This window comes from Eptesicus fuscus, chromosome 21 (assembly GCF_027574615.1).
Source record: "Eptesicus fuscus isolate TK198812 chromosome 21, DD_ASM_mEF_20220401, whole genome shotgun sequence".
NCBI classification, from domain to species: Eukaryota; Metazoa; Chordata; class Mammalia; order Chiroptera; family Vespertilionidae; genus Eptesicus; species Eptesicus fuscus.
This window is the reverse complement of record NC_072493.1, coordinates 48567804-48584082: the sequence shown is the minus strand read 5'-3', so window position 1 is coordinate 48584082 and position 16279 is coordinate 48567804. Positions and strand designations below refer to the sequence as shown.

Here is a 16279-nt window from a genome sequence, read left to right as displayed (position 1 = left end):
ACTGATGTTTCTCTCTCTCTCCCTCTCCCTTCCTCTGAAATCAATAAAAATATTTTTTTAAAGAGAAATTGGCAGCCCTAACCGGTTTGGTTCAGTGGATAGAGCATCAGCCTGAGGACTGAAGGGTTCCAGGTTCGATTCCGGTCAAGGGCATGTACCTTGGTTGCAGGCACATCCCCAGTGGGGGGGGGGGGGGGATAGGGGTGTGCAGGAGGCAGCTGATGGATGTTTCTCATCGATGTTTCTCTCTATCCTTCTCCCTTCCTCTCTGTAAAAAAACAATAAAATATATTTTTAAAAAAGAGAGAAATTGGCAGTCCCCCAGCGTCCCACGCTGGCTGTCTCCTGTGTGTGTGTGTGTGTGTGTGTGTGTGTGTGTGTGTGTTTGGGGGTGGGGGGTAGGTGACAGGTGGGACTACGCAGGCTACCTGAAAGCCCCGCCCACCGCAGTGCGCCTGCGCGGTGGCTATGACGCCAACGCGAGCCACGCCCCCTTCCAGGGCGACCGCAGGCCAAGGGGGCGGGGCCTGGGCACAAGATGGCCGCGGAGCGCCTGGAGCCCCAGAGTCCGAGCTCGGCGGCCCGGGAGCCGCGCTCCCCGGAGCTGCCAGACCTGGTGCGGACGAGAAGGGGACCTGGGCGAGCGGCTCCCGGCGGGAGGAGGCCGCGGAGCCGGGGGCGGGGCCGGGGCGGGGCCTCTGAGGCTGGGCGGGGGAGGGATTTAGAGCCGAGGCCTGGGGGCGGGGCTTCTAGGATTGCGCTGGGGGCGTGGCCTGTGGCGGAGCCTATGGTGGCGTTGGGGCGGGGCTTAGAGGGGCGGGGCCTGGAGCACATCTGGGCGGGGGAATGGGTCCAGGTATTGAATTTGTCAAATTAGGGGGCGGAGCCTTCAGAGGGGCGGGGCCTCCACGAGACTGGGGCTCGTGGGCCGGGGTGGAGGGCTGGGAAGGTGATCTTGGGGCACCCACGTTGGCGTGGGGGTGTGATTCTCTGTAAGGGCCTGGGTGATGGAGAAATCACTGCTCCAGGCGGCTTCGAGACCACCCTCAGGTCCCCGCACTCGGACTGGAGAGTGAGGACATTCATTCATTCATTCATTCTTTCAACACACATTTGCTGAGCTGTTTGCTTGGGGTTCATAGATGGGTAGATGAGGGAGGCAGCTGAGGACTGCTCGCCTGCAGCTTGCAGCCTGGAGGGGGAGAGAGGCGAGGAGGAGATGGATTGCGCCGAGTTCCAGAAAGGAAATCAAGACGGGGTGGGGGTGGGGGAGCTAAATTTAGACGCGAGCAGTCAGCTGCGTGCCGGCCTCTGTTTACACCGGGCCCGCGAGATAAGCAGGAGCAGGTGGCGGCGGGTGTGCCTAGGCGGTCTGGGGGTTTAAGCGCAGTTGGAGCCACACGGAGCGTTTTGAGCGGGAACTGACTTGATCCGGTTTCCATGTTCAAAAGATCATTCGGGCTGTTGGCGAGATGGGCTACGAGGAGCGGGCCAAGCACAGAGGGCCCGCTCAGGAGCCCTTTTCAGTGGAGGCCGGGCAGGGCTGCGGTTAACTGGGGGGGGGGGGGGGGGGAGGGGGGGCGGAGAGGCATGGCTGGCTCCTAGTCTGGCCGGGTGGGAGGGGAAGGCTTGATGGGGCTAGAGCAGGACCTAGAATGGAGGGGTACAAAGGAGAGGAGGCTTTCAAGAAGTGGGGCGTGTTGAGGGGGGCCTTGAGGCAGGGTCCACAGGCTCCTCTCTTCTCCCCCCGCCCCCACCCCAGGTCCTGGTGCCCGAGGACGGCAGCCCCGCCACGCCCCCGCCCGCCCTCATTGAGATCCAGGTGGTGAAGGTGACGGACACCACCCCGCTGCCGGAGCCCCCGGAGCCGGGCTCCCTCCACTGTGCCTTGTGCCCCGCCGCCTTCCGTCTGGTCTCCGAGCTGCTGTTCCACGAACATGGCCACCTGGCCGGGGCCGAGGGCGGCGGGCGGGGCGCGGACCCCGGCCGGTGCCACGTGTGCGGCCACAGCTGCCCGGGCCCCGCCAGCCTCCGCGCGCACTACAGCCTGCACACGGGCGAGCGCCCGCACCGCTGCCCGCTCTGCCCCCGCGCCTTCCGGGCGCTGGCGGCCCTGCTGCGGCACCAGCTCCGGCACGGGGCGGCGCCGGGAGCCTCTCGGAGGCCCCCCGAGGCGGCAGCGGTGGCCACTCGGGGACAGGGGCCCCCCGGGGTGCCCCCGGAGCGCTCCGAGGCGGCGGCGGCGGCGGGCGCGGCCGCGGGGAAGCCGTTCGCCTGCCGGTTCTGCGCCAAGCCGTTCCGCCGCTCCTCGGACATGCGCGACCACGAGCGGGTGCACACGGGCGAGCGGCCCTACCACTGCGGCGTCTGCGGCAAGGGCTTCACGCAGTCCTCGGTGCTGAGCGGCCACGCCCGCATCCACACCGGCGAGCGCCCCTTCCGCTGCGCGCTCTGCGACCGCACCTTCAACAACTCCTCCAACTTCCGCAAGCACCAGCGCACGCACTTCCACGGCCCGGGGCCCGGGCCCAGGGACGCCGGGAGCCAGCCGGCGGCGGGGGCCGAGGGGCCCGGGAGGGGGCGTGGGGCGGGAAACACGCGGGAAGAGGGGCGTGGGGAGACGGCGACCATGAAGGCGGAGGTCGACCAGTAGGCTGGTCACCGTGGGCGGTGGGGGGCGGGCCGCAGGGGGAGGGGTCGGATGGGACCGGGAGGCAGGTGACAGGAGAGGGGAGACTGGGGGAGGGCAGAGGGACAGCCACGTCCAGGGCTCCCACAAGCCCGCGGGGCAGCCCACTGGATGTCCAGCTAAATGCCAGGAGCACGGCTGACCGCCTGGCCCTCCGCCTGCCTGTTGGGTGGAGTTTGTGCGGGACAGAGCCTGCGCCCTCCGCAGGGGGAGCCAGGGCTGAGGGGACGGGCAGATGCGGGGTCCATCCCAGTGTCCCTGGCCAGCCCTTCATCGCTGAACCCTGAACTGTCTTGGGGCCGAGGGTGGGCCAGGATGGAACCCTTTGCCTACCTCACTGGTTGCACTGAACATGGGAGCCGCCATAAAGAGCCGCCAGCCAGGTCCTCCATAAAGAGACTGGAAACCCATCACCTCAAGCCAGGGGGCCCCAAGTCATTGACTAGAGCACTTGAGCCTCCAGAATTCAGCCAGACCGACCGTGAGGATCTCGGCTCCAAGAGCTGCTGTCCCTGCCCCATGGTTGCTCCCCACTTAACCCACCAGACTCCTCTTCGGGGCAACTGAAATCCAGGCAGCAAACGCCCCCTCCCGCCCAGCTCCTAGAGCCTTGGTCTCAGCCCACCCCCACCCAGCTCTCCGGACGCCTCAGGGTTCTCTAATCGCCGCCCCCGATCTGAAGCCAACAGCTCACTGCCTGCCCCCCCCCACACCCCCCCCCCCCGGCTGCCCCAAGGCCCGCGGATGGCAGCTGAGCCCTGGGAGCGGGGCGAGGGGAGGACTTGGGAGCGGGAGGTGGGCGGCCTCCAGTCCGATCCTATTAAAGGGCTTTCGGAAGGGTCGCTCCAGGTCGGTCTTGTGTTTGGGTTGTCTGCGCCTGGAGGGGGGCTGCGGGTCAAGGGGCCACCAGCAGGGGACCGCAGCGCACCTTTCCCCAAACCTCCTCAGGGCGGGGTGGACGGCGTCGGGCTGCGCAGAGCGGTGTGGGTGCAGCCATGGGAAGGGACCCCTGTGATCAGTGTGAAGGAAGGAGAGCCCGGGTTCGCTCACACTCCTGCTCCCCAGGAGAGGAGGTGGCCGTCATAACGTGAACCCCCCTTTCTTTCCCCCAAAGCGATGCCGGCGTGTCCTCTCCCGACACCTGGGTGGGAGCCTGGGCCTGTCGCTTGAGTCTTCGCCCTCATCCGCTATCTAATCCCTTTCCGACGCCCTGCTCCCGGCCCAGTGCCATTCCTTCGGGACCCGAATGCTCCTTGGCACCATCACTGCTCGCAGACCCAGCCAGTGAGGCCTCGCCTGGGGATAACCCAGCAGCTGCCCGGCCTCCATTCTCCATCCCCCGGCCGCGTGCCTCCTGCAGAACCACAGATCCGCCCGTCTCCAACCCGCAGCGCCTCGCGGCTCTGAGAAGGGGTCGCCAGCCTGGGTGCCTGCTGGGCGGAGGGAAATGAGGCGGGCGGCGGGTTCCAGGGGAGTATGGAGGCTGGGGGGGCTCGGGGTTGGGGTTGAGGGGGTGGAGCCCGGTGACAGATTGGAGAACTGGTGCCCCATGGGCATGGCTCCTGCGCTCTGAAGGAGGCGGGCTGGGCTGGCAGCGTCTACGTTTCCCAGCAGCTCATATGATGTAAAATGTTCTGATTTTCAAATGCTGGTAACCAAGTCCGCATTCTTGGGTGTGTGTTTCTTTGTTTTCAGTCTATTTTTACTGATTTCAGAGAGGAAGGGAGAGGGAGAGGGAGAAACATCGATGATGAGAGTCATTGATTGGCTGCCTCCTGGACCGAGTCCACAACCCAGGCAGGTGCCCTGACCAGGAACCGAACTGTGGCCTCCTGATGCCCAGTGGACGCTCAGCACTGAGCCACGCCGTGGGGCTGCCTTTGGTTTTGTTTCCATGCATAGGCTAATCAGAATGTGTCAGGGCGTGGACCAGGCTGGCATTGGCCAGCTTCCAGAGCTCCTTCGGGATCACCTTCCCACACCCCACCCCTCCCACATGACATAATCTATTTGAAACTCTCCAGGATGGCGAGGTTTGGCCAGACACGCTAACCCCGCCCCTGGCATCCTTGGCCCGCGGCACCTGGCCTCCTGTCATGGCTCAGGAGTCGCTGTCTCCGCCCGGAAGCTGGTTCGGCCCTTAAGTCTGGTCAGGTGACTCGTGGGTGCTCCCTCAGCCCGTGTGTTTCATGTGCTGCTCCACATCGGTGACTGCTGAGCCCGGGACACTGGGTCTTTGGCATGACCGCACGCTGGCCCCTTCCAGTGTGTGTGTGTGTGGGTGGGGGGGGGGGTCAAACTAGACTCGCCTGGCAGGCAGTGCCCCCACCGGCTTTGTCTCCGTCCCACACGGCGGCTCGTGGGGCTGCAAGGCCAGCTGGGCCCGACCCCGCCAGGTATATCCTTGGAGCCCCCTCCTCCAGGGCCTCAGCCGCCTCCTGACAAAGGGGCAACCACATGCAGGTCTCTCACTATCCCGAGAACCCAAACAAGGGCTGTGAAGGGCTTTGGAACGAACGCCCCCAAATTACCCCGGAGAGGCAGGCGCCGTGAGCAACCTGCGACTCCACACGGGGCCAGGACTTCTCTCCCGTCTCTCCCGGGGACGGGGGGCCGTTTCCCGGCGCCCGGCAAAGCGGCGGACGGACGGGGCTTCGGGCACTGCTGGCTGTGAGCAGATGCCATGGCCCCTGGAAGGGGAAGGAGCCTGGGCGGGCTGTCTCTTCCCGAGAGCGACTTACCTGTCTCGGGTGTGGGGATCCCTCGGTAATCCCAGGGCGTGAGGTGAAGGGTGTGGGAGAATCAAAGCCCCGGGGAGGCGAGTGTGCTCACCCTCCCTTCGCCAGCACCGGACCCGGCTCCCGGAGGTGAGGAAGGACTCCGCTGCCCTGGCGATACGTTTATTGTCTCTGCTCTGTACAAGCCGCGTCTGCCCCCCGCCCCCCACCCCACAACCCGAAAGGGCCCCCCCGGCGCCCTCCCCACTCCGCTCAAATCCCGCTGTCCAGCCGGAAACCCAGGGAGGGGGACGGGCAGCTCCTGCCCGTCTCCACCGGAGCTCGTGGGGGACCGAGCGCTGCTGGGCGGGCTGATGGGGGTTACAAAACGGGGTCAGACGGAGGATCAAGTTCAGTGTCAGACGGGATGGGAGGAGGGCCGGAGGGGTCCGGGTGGGAGTGACTCAGCCTGGGGTTTGCACAGCCGGGGCCGGGAGGAGGCCGGGCTGCCTGAAGTTCTGGAGGATGGAGGGACACAGCGCGGAGGCGGCAGTCTGACCCGCGGCCGGGGCGGGGCGCGTCGGGACAGGGACATCTGAGTGCAATGGCACCTGGGGAGCCGCCCAGGTCAGGCCTCCTTCCCGGCCAGGGTGCCGGCCCCTGCTCCGGGCCCCGCCAGGCCCTCGGCCTTGTGCGCCAGGCGGTGTTTCTTGAGGCCGTAGGTGTTGGAGAAGCCCTCGCCGCAGGAGGAGCAGCGGAAGGGCCTGCCGCCCTGGTGGGCCGCCAGGTGCTTGCGGAAGTAGCCGGGATCCTTGAAGGCCTTGAGGCAGGCGGGGCAGCGCAGCTCGGGCCGCGGGGGCTCGTGCGCCCGCTGGTGGCGCAGCACGGAGCTCAGGTAGAAGAAGCCCTTGCCGCAGTGCTCGCAGCGGTAGGCGCGCTCGCCCAGGTGCAGCCGCTGGTGCTCCAGCAGGTTGGAGCGGTAGCGGAAGGTCTTGCCGCAGGCCCCGCAGCGCTGCGGCCGCGCCACCGCGTGCAGCCGCCGGTGCTCCGCCAGGCTGGACGACTGCGCGAAGCGCTTGGCGCACACGCCGCACTTGAAGGCCCGCTCGCCGGTGTGCACCACGCGGTGCTGCCGCAGGTACCAGGAGCGCAGGAAGCCGCGGCCGCACACGCCGCACCGGTAGGGCCGCTGCTCCGTGTGGCAGCGCTGGTGGCGCATGAGCAGGGCCGCCTCCCAGAAGCGCTTGCCGCACACCGGGCAGCGGAAGCCGCGCTTCTGCCGGTGGCTGCGCCGGTGCAGGAGCAGGTCGTAGGCGCCGGCGAAGCTCTGGCCGCAGAGCCCGCAGCCCAGGGTCCGCCGCACCAGGTGCACGTACTTGTGAGTGACCAGGCCCAGGAAGTGCTTGAAGCTCTGGCCGCAAGTGGCGCAGCTGAAGCGCTCGGGGCCGGAGCTGGCGCCCCCCGCGCCCCCGGCCCCCGCCGTGCTGCCAGCGTCATCGCCCCCGGACACCCCTGCCAGCGCCGCCACGGCCGCCCCCACCTCCCCGGCCAGCCCGTTGTCCAGCATGCTGGCTGCCTCGACGGCGCCGCCAGAGCCGTCGGCGGGCTGCTGGCCGCCGGCCGCCGGCGGGAGCAGGCGCTCGGGGGCGGCCTGGTGCACCAGCTTGTGCCACATGAGGTTCTCGATGAAGCCGAAGGTCTTGCCGCAGGCGTCGCAGCCGTAGGGCTTCTCCGTCATGTGGGCTTCCTTGTGGCTCATGACGTGGAAGAGGTCGGGGAAGTGCTCGCCGCAGTCCGAGCAGGCGTAGCTCAGGCCCTCGGCGGCCCCCGCGGCCGCGGCCGCAGAGCCCGGCCCACAGGCCCCGGGCGCGCCCTGGGTGGCGGGGAGGCCGGCGGCCCCGGCCAGGGCGCAGGGCAGCTGCAGCCGGTGCACTTGGCGGTGGCGCGTCAGGCTCTGCGGGTAGCCGAAGACCTTGCCGCACAGCTCGCACTTGTAGGGGCGCTCGCGGGTGTGCACCACGTGGTGCTTGCTCAGGTGGAAGGACTCGCGGAAGCGCTTCCCGCACACCGGGCACTGGTGCGGCTTCTCGCCCGTGTGGATGCGCTCGTGGCGCTTCAGGGTCTCGCGGCGCCCGAAGCCACGCCCGCAGATGCCGCAGCAGAAGGTCTTCCCGGGGCCACCGGCGGCCGTGCCAGCCGCCCCGCTGGTCCCCGCGCCGAGCAGCAGCGGGTGCGCGCCCAGGAGCGGCATGGGCACGGCCCCGTACACCACGGCCGCCGCGGCCGCCGCCGCCTTCTCGGTGTCTGTGGCGGGGGCGTCGGGCGGCAGCAGGTAGGGGCCCGGGGGGAAGGCGGGCGCGGGCTGCGGGACAGCCGCCGCCGCCGCATCCTTGGGCGCCTCGGCCACCCCGCCGGGGGCGACGGGCGGTGCGTGCGCGGCCTTGTGGCGGAGCAGGCTCTGCGGCGCCGAATAGGACTTGCCGCACAGGTCGCAGGGGTACACGGGCCGGGGCCCCGCCGCGCCCGCGTGCGCCGCCTGGTGCTTGAGCAGGTAGGCGGCGTCGCGGAAGGCCTTGCCGCACACCCCGCAGGGCAGGCGCAGCAGGTCGGCCGAGTGCGTCTTCACGTGGCGCTTGAGGCTCTCCCTGCGGTTGAAGCTCTTGCTGCACACGGAGCACGAGAAGGGCTTCTCCCCGGTGTGGATGATCTGGTGCTGGTGCAGGTGGCTGGGCTTCTTGAAGACTTTCCAGCAGAGCGGGCAGGCGAAGGGGCCCTCGCCGCCACCCGCCGCCGCAGGGGGAGGGGGCGCCCCCACGCTGGCCGGTGCGCCAGGGACTGCGTTTCCGTCCACGGAGGGGGCCGCGGCGGCGGCGGCGGGGGCGGCGGGCGTGGTGGGCGGAGGGCCCGCCGGGATGGAGGGGGGGACGCCGGCGGCGGGGGGAGCCGGCAGACCCAGCGGCGGGAGGGCCACAGCCGGCTGCGGCGGGACCCCGGTGGCGGGCGGGGCGTCCTTGTGGCAGCGGCGGTGGCGGATGAGGCTGGAGACGTGGTTGTAGGTGCGGCCGCAGACGCCGCACTCGTAGGGCCGCTCGCCCGAGTGGACCAGCATGTGCTGCACCAGGTGCGAGGACTGCTTGAAGGACTTCTGGCACACGCCGCACGGGAAGCGCCGCTCCATCAGGTACTTCAGCCTCCGGAAGTAGCCCTTGTCGTCCTTGGTGGGGTCGCAGGGCGCCCCCGCCACGGGTCCCGGCGGCGTCTGTGCGGGGGCGGGGAGCGGCCCGGGGGTCCCGGCGGCGGTGGCCAACCCGGGCGTCACCCCTGGCCCCGATGCGGGTCCTCCCCGCTTCAGGTTCCCAAACAGGTGCTGGTGTCCCGAGAGGTCCACGATGCCCCACTGCGGGGCGGGGAAGGCGGCGTCAAAGAGGGGGGGCGGGGGCGCCCCGAAGGCGGGCGGCAGGGGTGGGTCAGGCTTCTTGGCTTGGGAGGAGGTCGAGGAGGAGGAAGAGGAGGAGGAAGAGGAGGAGGACGAAGAAGGCGTCTCGGCCTTGGGCTTGAAGGCGGCCTGGGGCGGGTAGTCGTACTGGGGCGGCGGGGGCTGCGGCGGGGGCTGCGGCGGGGGCCCGGGGGTGCAGGGCAGGGCGGCCACCGCCTTGGCGTGCTCCCCGTACAGCTCCATGGGCTCGAAGCGCTGGTGGTTGAGGAACTCCAGGAAGTCGAAGGGGTAGCTCTGGAAGTGCACCCCGTCCTCGCCCCCGAGGCCGCCCCCCGCGCCGCTGCCGGCCGCGTTCGCCTCCATCTCAGCCGGTGGGGGTGCGAGACCTTGCGGAGAGAAGGGTGCACTGAGCAAGCAGGCAGGCGCGGGGTCTCCGCCCGCAAAGGGGTGTGTGCACTGAGGCTCGCACCCACCCCCTCTTCTCCGCGACCTCACACCCCTCTCCGTCCCCCACACCCTGTACCCCCAGTACTGCCCAGACCCTGACCCTCCCAGCCCCTCTGGCCTCAATCCCCTTTGCAAACACGCAGGCCTCTGCTCTGTCGCAGCCCGCCCCACCCCGCACGCCGGGCCAGTCCTCTGTCCTCAGTCCCCCAGGTTCTGACCAATCATAACAGTCGTTACTATCAGAGTGGTTAAGGGGGTGCCTCTGGGGCCAGACTTGAACCTAAGCTGTGTGACCCCGGGCCGTTCCCGGACCTCTCTGTGCCTGGATTTCCTCACCCACACGTGCAGGTGACAAAGCACAGCCCCACTTCCCGGGGCTGCGGGGAGCACCCAGGAACTAACAGCCACAAGCGCTCATGGCTGGTCCCGGCTCCCAAGCTCGGTAACTGGGAGGCAGTGCTGTCATCGCTGTGGCTACTGGCGGGACAGAGTCGGCACAAGGCAGGGAACTGGATGGAGCCAGTGTCGGGACAGCAGGGACACGGGGCTGGCAGAGAGGGAGGGCGGCCTGGCCCGGGAAACACAGCAGGAGGGTTCAGCTCCCGTCTCCTCCCCACTCTCCCCACTTCTGAAGGGGCTGAGCCCCTAGAGCGCAGGGGGCGTCAGGGGGCTGACAGCACTGATTGGCAGGCGCCCTAGGCCCCAGAGCTGTTTGTACGTCAGTGAAGTCCCTCACCTGGGCGGAGCCTGCGGCAGCCGCTCAGAGAACCCCTTCCTGCCCCTCCAGGAGGCGGCCATTCTCTGGGTACCTCCCAGCTTCTCGGCCACCGACCTGCGCTGGGGCCTGGCTCTGAGCCTTAGCCCGAGGCAGGAGTCAGTGGGCCCACCAAGGGCAGGGCCTGACCATCCATCCATCCGCCGGCCCTCCCCCTCAGGTGAAAGGTGAGTACCTTCCCCCCGCCCCCCCACCCCCACCCCCGGAGGTGGTATTTTTAGCCGCCAGCTCCGGGTGTCCCTGGAGGAGACCCAGCATCCATGTCCTTCACACCCTCTGCTGGCTCGGCTCATCCCGGGAGGAGCAAAGGCGTGGCTGGCGTGGGAGCGGAAGCCTGGGGCGGACCTCAGTGGGGAGACGGGGCTGGAGTGGCAGGTGGGCACGGAGGAAGCAGGGGGGAGAGGGGTGCAGGGGGGGGGAGAGGGGAGGGGTCTTGGGGAAGAAGCCTGCCGGGCTCACCTCCATCAGAGTGCCTGACGAACAGCTACGCTGACTGGGCACTTCCTCAGGCCCCCGCCCTTCTGAGCCGGTGGTGCAGGGGAACTCACGGAACCCCCACACTCTACAGGACTATGGCACAGGGACCACGGCTGTCCCCACCGGACAAATGAGAAGACAAGGCCTAGAGAGGTCAAATGGCTTGTCCAAGGTCACGGAGTGAGTCTGTGACTCGACCCACTCCCTCCTCCAGTAGGGTTGGTTCCTGAGGTGGAGGAAGTTAGGGGTGGAACGGGGGTGGGGGGAGAGCCCTTATTTGGGGGTGTTCTCTGGATTACCTGGGAGAGGGAGGTGGGCGCCAGCGTGAGCAGACAGAACAGTGATGTGGTGAGCCTGTGCTCTCTGCCCTGTATCTCAAGACTCTCTCCTGCCTCCGTCAGGTCTCTGCTCTGATGTCACCTCCACCTCAGCACCTGCTTTCTAGCCCCTTGTCCCGCTGCATTTTATCATCGTGGTCATTGCCACCCATTTACTGTGCCTACTTCATTTGCCGTGTTTCCTGTCTGGCCTTCACACCTAACAGCAAAGACTGGCCTGCCTTGTTCGCCGCTGTGCCCCGGCACCTAGCACAGTGTGGGCGCTCCATAAATATCTGCTGGTATGTGGGAATGAAACAGCACCCTCCTAAGTCACCAGTGGGCCCATGAAGAAATCACTAGGGAGGTTAGATGCATGGAAACACAACATACTCAGGGGATGCAGCTAAAGCAGTGCTCAGAGGTAAATTTATAGCTGTAAATGCCTATATTGATACGTATTTGTTGAATGAGTGAAAGGATGAGACTAAGGTGACCAGAATTCCCTCATAAAGGGAGGGGAATATTTAGCAGCATCTGAGCTGACATTGAGGTGGGTCCCCAGGAGAAGGAATCAAGGGATGGTGATGTTCTGAGGGCAACTGGGCAGATGCTGAAGGGCTGTGGGTCAGAAAGGAGCAGGGGGTGTTCTGGGGGACAGAACTGACGAGGCTCATGATTATTCCACTGGGAAATAAGAGACATTTCCACTTTCAGGGCATCCAAGAGTTACTTTCCTTCCTTCCTTCCTTTCCATGGAGCCTTGTTTATTTTGTTAATCCTCACCCAAGGATATTTTTCCATCAATTTTTACAGAGAGTGGAAGGGAGGGGGAGAGACACAGAGAGAAATATCAATGTGAGAGGAACACATCGATTGGTTGCCTCCTTCATTCTCCTGACCAGGACCGAGGATCCAGCCTACAACCGAAGTACACGCCCTTGCCCAGAACTGAACCCGGGACCCTTGAGTCTGCGGCTGACACTCTACCCACTGAGCCAAACTGGCTAGGGCACGTTGGTGACTTTCTGAGGGGAGATGTATCAGGGGAGGGTTTCCTGCAGAGGGATGAGGAGGGAAGGGTCTCACTCAAGCGGCAGTAGTTCCATGGCAACCACAGTCACAGTCACACAGCTCATGTTTATTGTATAGGAACCATCACCTGGATAGATCACCACAGTCCCGTGCCATTACTGGTCCCACTCTATAAGTGGGGAAACTGAGGAAAGGGGCGGTTGTGTTCCATGGTCAGATAGCCAGTAAAGAGGAAACCAGGTGTGGATTCCAAGTCTCATTGATGCCAAAACCTGTGGGCCACTCCCCTGCCACAAGCTGCCTTAGGACAACATACTAGTCTACCTAATATAAGAGTAACATGCTAACTGACCGTACCTTCATGACGCCCACCAGCCAATCAGGAGTGAGTATGCAAAATAACCCAACAAAGATGGTGGGTTAATTTGCATCCACAGGTGCCCAGCAGCTGGGGGCAGGGCGGGATGCTTGCGTCGTTGCCATGGTGACGCAGGCGTTCCACACCACCCCAGCCGCTTCGGGCTTCTGGGCAGCGACCGAAGGTGGAAAGGTGGCTTGGCTCCGGGCTGGAGCGGGAAGGCGCTGCCGGCAGCCAGGGGAAGGAAGGCCCATTCTGGCACGAGTCTTCGTGCACCGGGCCTCTAGTTTGTTAATAATGATAATGGTAACATCTAGTAGCATGAGACACTGAAGGAGAGCTCTCTACACACCAAGTACACGCCTAAGTCCTTTAGAGCGTCCACTCAATGAGTCTTCCTGATAATCCCAGCAATGGTTCCAACTATGAACTGTCTCACAGCGGGGAGGCCGGGGCTAGAGAGGTCCACGGTCTCCTGACGTCACACCACTCAGGCCGCAGGGCCAGGGGACAGGCAGGCAGCGGCTCCAGGCTGGGCTCTTCCCCACGACGGGCTGCCATTCAGTACTGCCTCCAGAGAAGGTCCCACTCCACCCTACACGCAAATACTCTGAGGCTCACCCACTCCCCGACACTGCCCGGACCAGCCACCGGCGTTTACCCAATGCCAAGCGCTGGACGTGTCTTGTGTGGCTCTCAACTGAACTTCAGGACACTCACAAGGTCATTTGTAGGCAGCAGCACCAAAGCCAAACCACGTCCCTCCTCTGCCGAACCCCTGCAGGGACCCCATGTCACTCACAGGCCCTGGGTGACCTGCACAGCCCCAGCCCCCAGCCTCCGCTGCTCCTGCCGTGTGCCAGCCGCATGCCCGCCCCGGGCCTTTGCACTGGCTGCCGCTCCTGCCCGGAACGCTCTGACTCACTCCCCAACCACCTGCACATCTTCGCTCAAATGTCATCTCCCAGGGAGCCTCCCCATGACCCCTGGGACTTGTCACTCGAGCCAGCAGCCCCGCTCTCCCGCTGCACTCCTCTCCCCGCCACACACTAATAACCGTGCACACTGCTTGTCTGTCTTGGGGTGGCCTCCCCTCTAGAAGGGGGGCTCCATGCACACAGGATGTTTACCGTGTTCTGGTCACTGCTCTATCCCCAGGACCCAGCACAGCGCCTGTCTCCGAAATACTTGTTAAATGAGTGAGAACGGGGCTGGAAGAGGAGGGAGCGGTTAAACGCTCAGCCACGTGAACACCAGCGGCACCCAGAGTTCAGCCTGTGAACCGTGCGTCCTCGGGGGAGGAGCTCAGCGCAATGGCCGGGTGGCCGGTGGTCCTGGAGGAGCAGCAACTTTTTGGAAGGACAAGCCGATGACAGGACATTTCTGAAAGAGGCCTTCTTACCACCCTCTAACCCCGCAGTCCCTGTAACCACGCCCTGATCCTGCTGTATTCCCTCCACACAGCTGTTTTATAACCGCCTACCCCAGTGGTCGGCAAACTGCGGCTCGCGAGCCACATGCGGCTCTTTGGCCCCTTGAGTTTTCAGCAAAGGCCAGCTTAGGAGGACCCTAATTAAGTTAATAACAATGTACCTACCTATATAGTTTAAGTTTAAAAAATTTGGCTCTCCAAAGAAATTTCAGTCGTTGTGCTGTTGATATTTGGCTCTGTGGACTAATGAGTTTGCCGTCCACTGGCCTACCCCATGAACCAGCACACGCACCCCATGAGGACAAGGGGTCCTGTCTAGTTTGTTCTGTTGCATACCCCGTGTGCATGCAGTAGGTGCTCATTAAACAGCGGTTGAACAAACCACTGAAATGCATTCTGGGCTTGGTAGAGCGGACGAAGGCCAAACAAGGGATCACAATGCCCTCGCCTCCATGGCCCTCTAAGACCACACATCCTCTCCGGCCGCTCCCCCACTCCCCACAATCACACCCGCTCAGGCCCTTCGGCTTCTCTTCCCTCTGCCTACAACCACCCCCCAAAGCTTTGCACGGCAGTGAGCTCCGCTCATTCAGGCTGCCGCTCGCAAGGAGCCACCAGGCTCTCAGAGAGCACAGCTGAACAACTGATCACGCTCCTTACTTGATTTTGATCTGTCTCAACTGGACAGTAAAGCCGACAGAAAGGAGGGCTGCACCCCCCTCCGCAGCTGTATGGGACCCAGAACCAGCACATCCGTCCAAGGGAGATGACTGAACGGATGGCTGGGGAGAGGAGCTCCCGCCCGGGGAGACGGGGCCTCCCCCAGGGGGTCCAGGAGGATGGAGTAGGAGCCGGCTGAGGGGACACGTTAGGACGAGGCTCTCGGTGGGGCGCTGCCCTGCGGGACAAGGACCGACCCCAGACCCGACCTGGAGAGGGATGGGTGTGAGCCGGGCTCTGCCCACCTGAAGACGGGGCTGTGGGGTGAGAGCTCACCTCTAGAGGGAGCTGTTCAATGCGGGAGGGTCTGGGGGTGTTGAAAGGGGTATTTTCCCGGGGAATTACTGGGGAGGAGGGCGGTGCAAAAGATAAAAAAAGCATTCTTGGCTGCTGACCAGAAGAGAAGGTATTTTTACACCCGCGAAGGGGGCGCTGGGCGGGGGTGGTTAGGAGTTTTGGGAGCTGTGTGTGGGGGCGGAGATAATGGGGGGCATTCCGTTATGAAGCACAAATGCAACCCCCTTGGGTGGCAACCTATAGGGTCTTCTAAAGGAGGGTTCAGGGGCAGCCGGTCTGCGCGGGGAGGCAGCACTGGTGGCATTTGGGGGGCTGTCCTGGGGGAGGCAATGCCGGGGGGCTACGCAGAAGGAATCCTGTGAGCAGCAGTTTGGGGAGCGACACGAAAGAGGGCGCTTTGGCCGCCGTCCTACGTAGGAGCGTCAAGGAGGCAGACATCTGGGTGCTCTGAGGGGGGACCCTGGCGAGGGCCCCGCGCGAGCGGCACTGATGGGGACGTCCTGAGGACCAGAACGGGCCTGGGCGGGGCCCCCCGCCCCCGCTGTCCCCGGGCCTCCAGGCCACGCGCCCCGTCACTCACCGGCGCCGGGGGTCTCCGCCGGGAGGAGGCCGAGGAGGCGGAGGAGGCGCCGCTGCTCTGGGGAGACCCGAGGGCCTGACCGGAAGTGCCGCCTCCTCCCCCTCCCCGGCAGCCCCGCGCCGCCCGCCTGCCCGTCCGCCCGGAAACGGAAGTCGCGTTCGTCTCGGAGGCGCCGGCGTGGAGGAGCTAAAAGAGGCGGCGGCGGCGGCGGCGGCCGGGAGAGGGAAGTGCGCTTGCGCGCGGGCCTGGGGGCGGAGGGGGCGCAGGCCGGGGACGCCTAGCCCACTTCCGGTGAGCGACCTGAGCAAGTGCGCCTGCGCCGTGAGCGCCCGCTCCTTAGGGCACCGCCCACCTCTCCGGTCATTGGGTTAAACCACGCCCACCGCGCAAGTCTCACGCTTAAGCCCCGCCCCCTAGCTCAATCTTTTTTTTCAGAGCTTAATTACAATAAGCCCCCAACGTCTCAAAATGGGTCCTCCTTGCCTTGGTGCCCCTAATTTTCTCCAGCTCATCCCCCCTCCAAGACCCTCCTCTCTAGGAGCCCACCTCTTCCTCTTAAGCTCCGCCCTCACGGCTTCTCAGGCCAAATCACGCCCTTACTTAAGCCCCGCCCTCCACCCGCTAGCATATAAACTCCACCTCTCACACAATTTCAATGTGATCTTTGAAAGCATTCCCTTAAATCAGTGGTTCTCAAGCGCTGGTCCAAAGACCAGCAGCAGCGGCATCACCCGGGAAATGGTCAGAAACGGAAATTCTCAGGTCCCCTGCTCCAGAAGCTCTGAACCAGAAACCCTGGGCGTGGGAACTTCGTTATAAAATACGTAAGTCACAGCGAGGTCAGGTACAGAATAGGGAATACAGTCAATAATACCGTGATAGCTTTGTATGGTGCCAGATGGTAACTACTTATCATGATCGCTTCATAATGTATAGAAATACCGCACCGCTGTTATGGACCTGACACTGAGTGTATGTCAACTATGATTCTACTAAAAA

The 16279-nt window shown here is 64.8% G+C and overlaps 2 protein-coding genes across 2 annotated transcripts; one reads left to right on the top strand and one right to left on the bottom strand.

Moving 5' to 3' along the window:
- The first annotated feature begins 538 nt into the window (after positions 1 to 538).
- On the top strand, positions 539 to 2653 carry ZNF784 (zinc finger protein 784). The gene is made up of 2 exons (XM_054710967.1): positions 539 to 616; positions 1763 to 2653. Exons 1-2 carry the CDS (start codon positions 539 to 541, stop codon positions 2651 to 2653), a joined length of 969 nt encoding a protein of 322 aa, XP_054566942.1.
- Positions 2654 to 5660: 3007 nt separating this feature from the next.
- ZNF865 (zinc finger protein 865) lies at positions 5661 to 15373 on the bottom strand. Its single transcript, XM_054710966.1, has 2 exons — positions 15281 to 15373; positions 5661 to 9228 (listed from the first exon to the last, which is right to left on the bottom strand). Exon 2 carries the CDS (start codon positions 9203 to 9205, stop codon positions 6035 to 6037), a length of 3171 nt encoding a protein of 1056 aa, XP_054566941.1. The 5' UTR covers positions 9206 to 9228; positions 15281 to 15373; the 3' UTR covers positions 5661 to 6034.
- Positions 15374 to 16279: the final 906 nt, after the last annotated feature.

Excerpts from the sequence above, each read along its gene's own strand:
- ZNF784 (XM_054710967.1), top strand. The coding sequence starts at position 539 with ATGGCCGCGGAGCGCCTGGAGCCCCAGAGTCCGAGCTCGGCGGCCCGG. Across the intron at positions 617-1,762 it reads CCCCGGAGCTGCCAGACCTG|GTCCTGGTGCCCGAGGACGG; the intron begins GTGCGGACGAGA and ends CCCCCACCCCAG.
- ZNF865 (XM_054710966.1), bottom strand. The coding sequence starts at position 9,205 with ATGGAGGCGAACGCGGCCGGCAGCGGCGCGGGGGGCGGCCTCGGGGGC.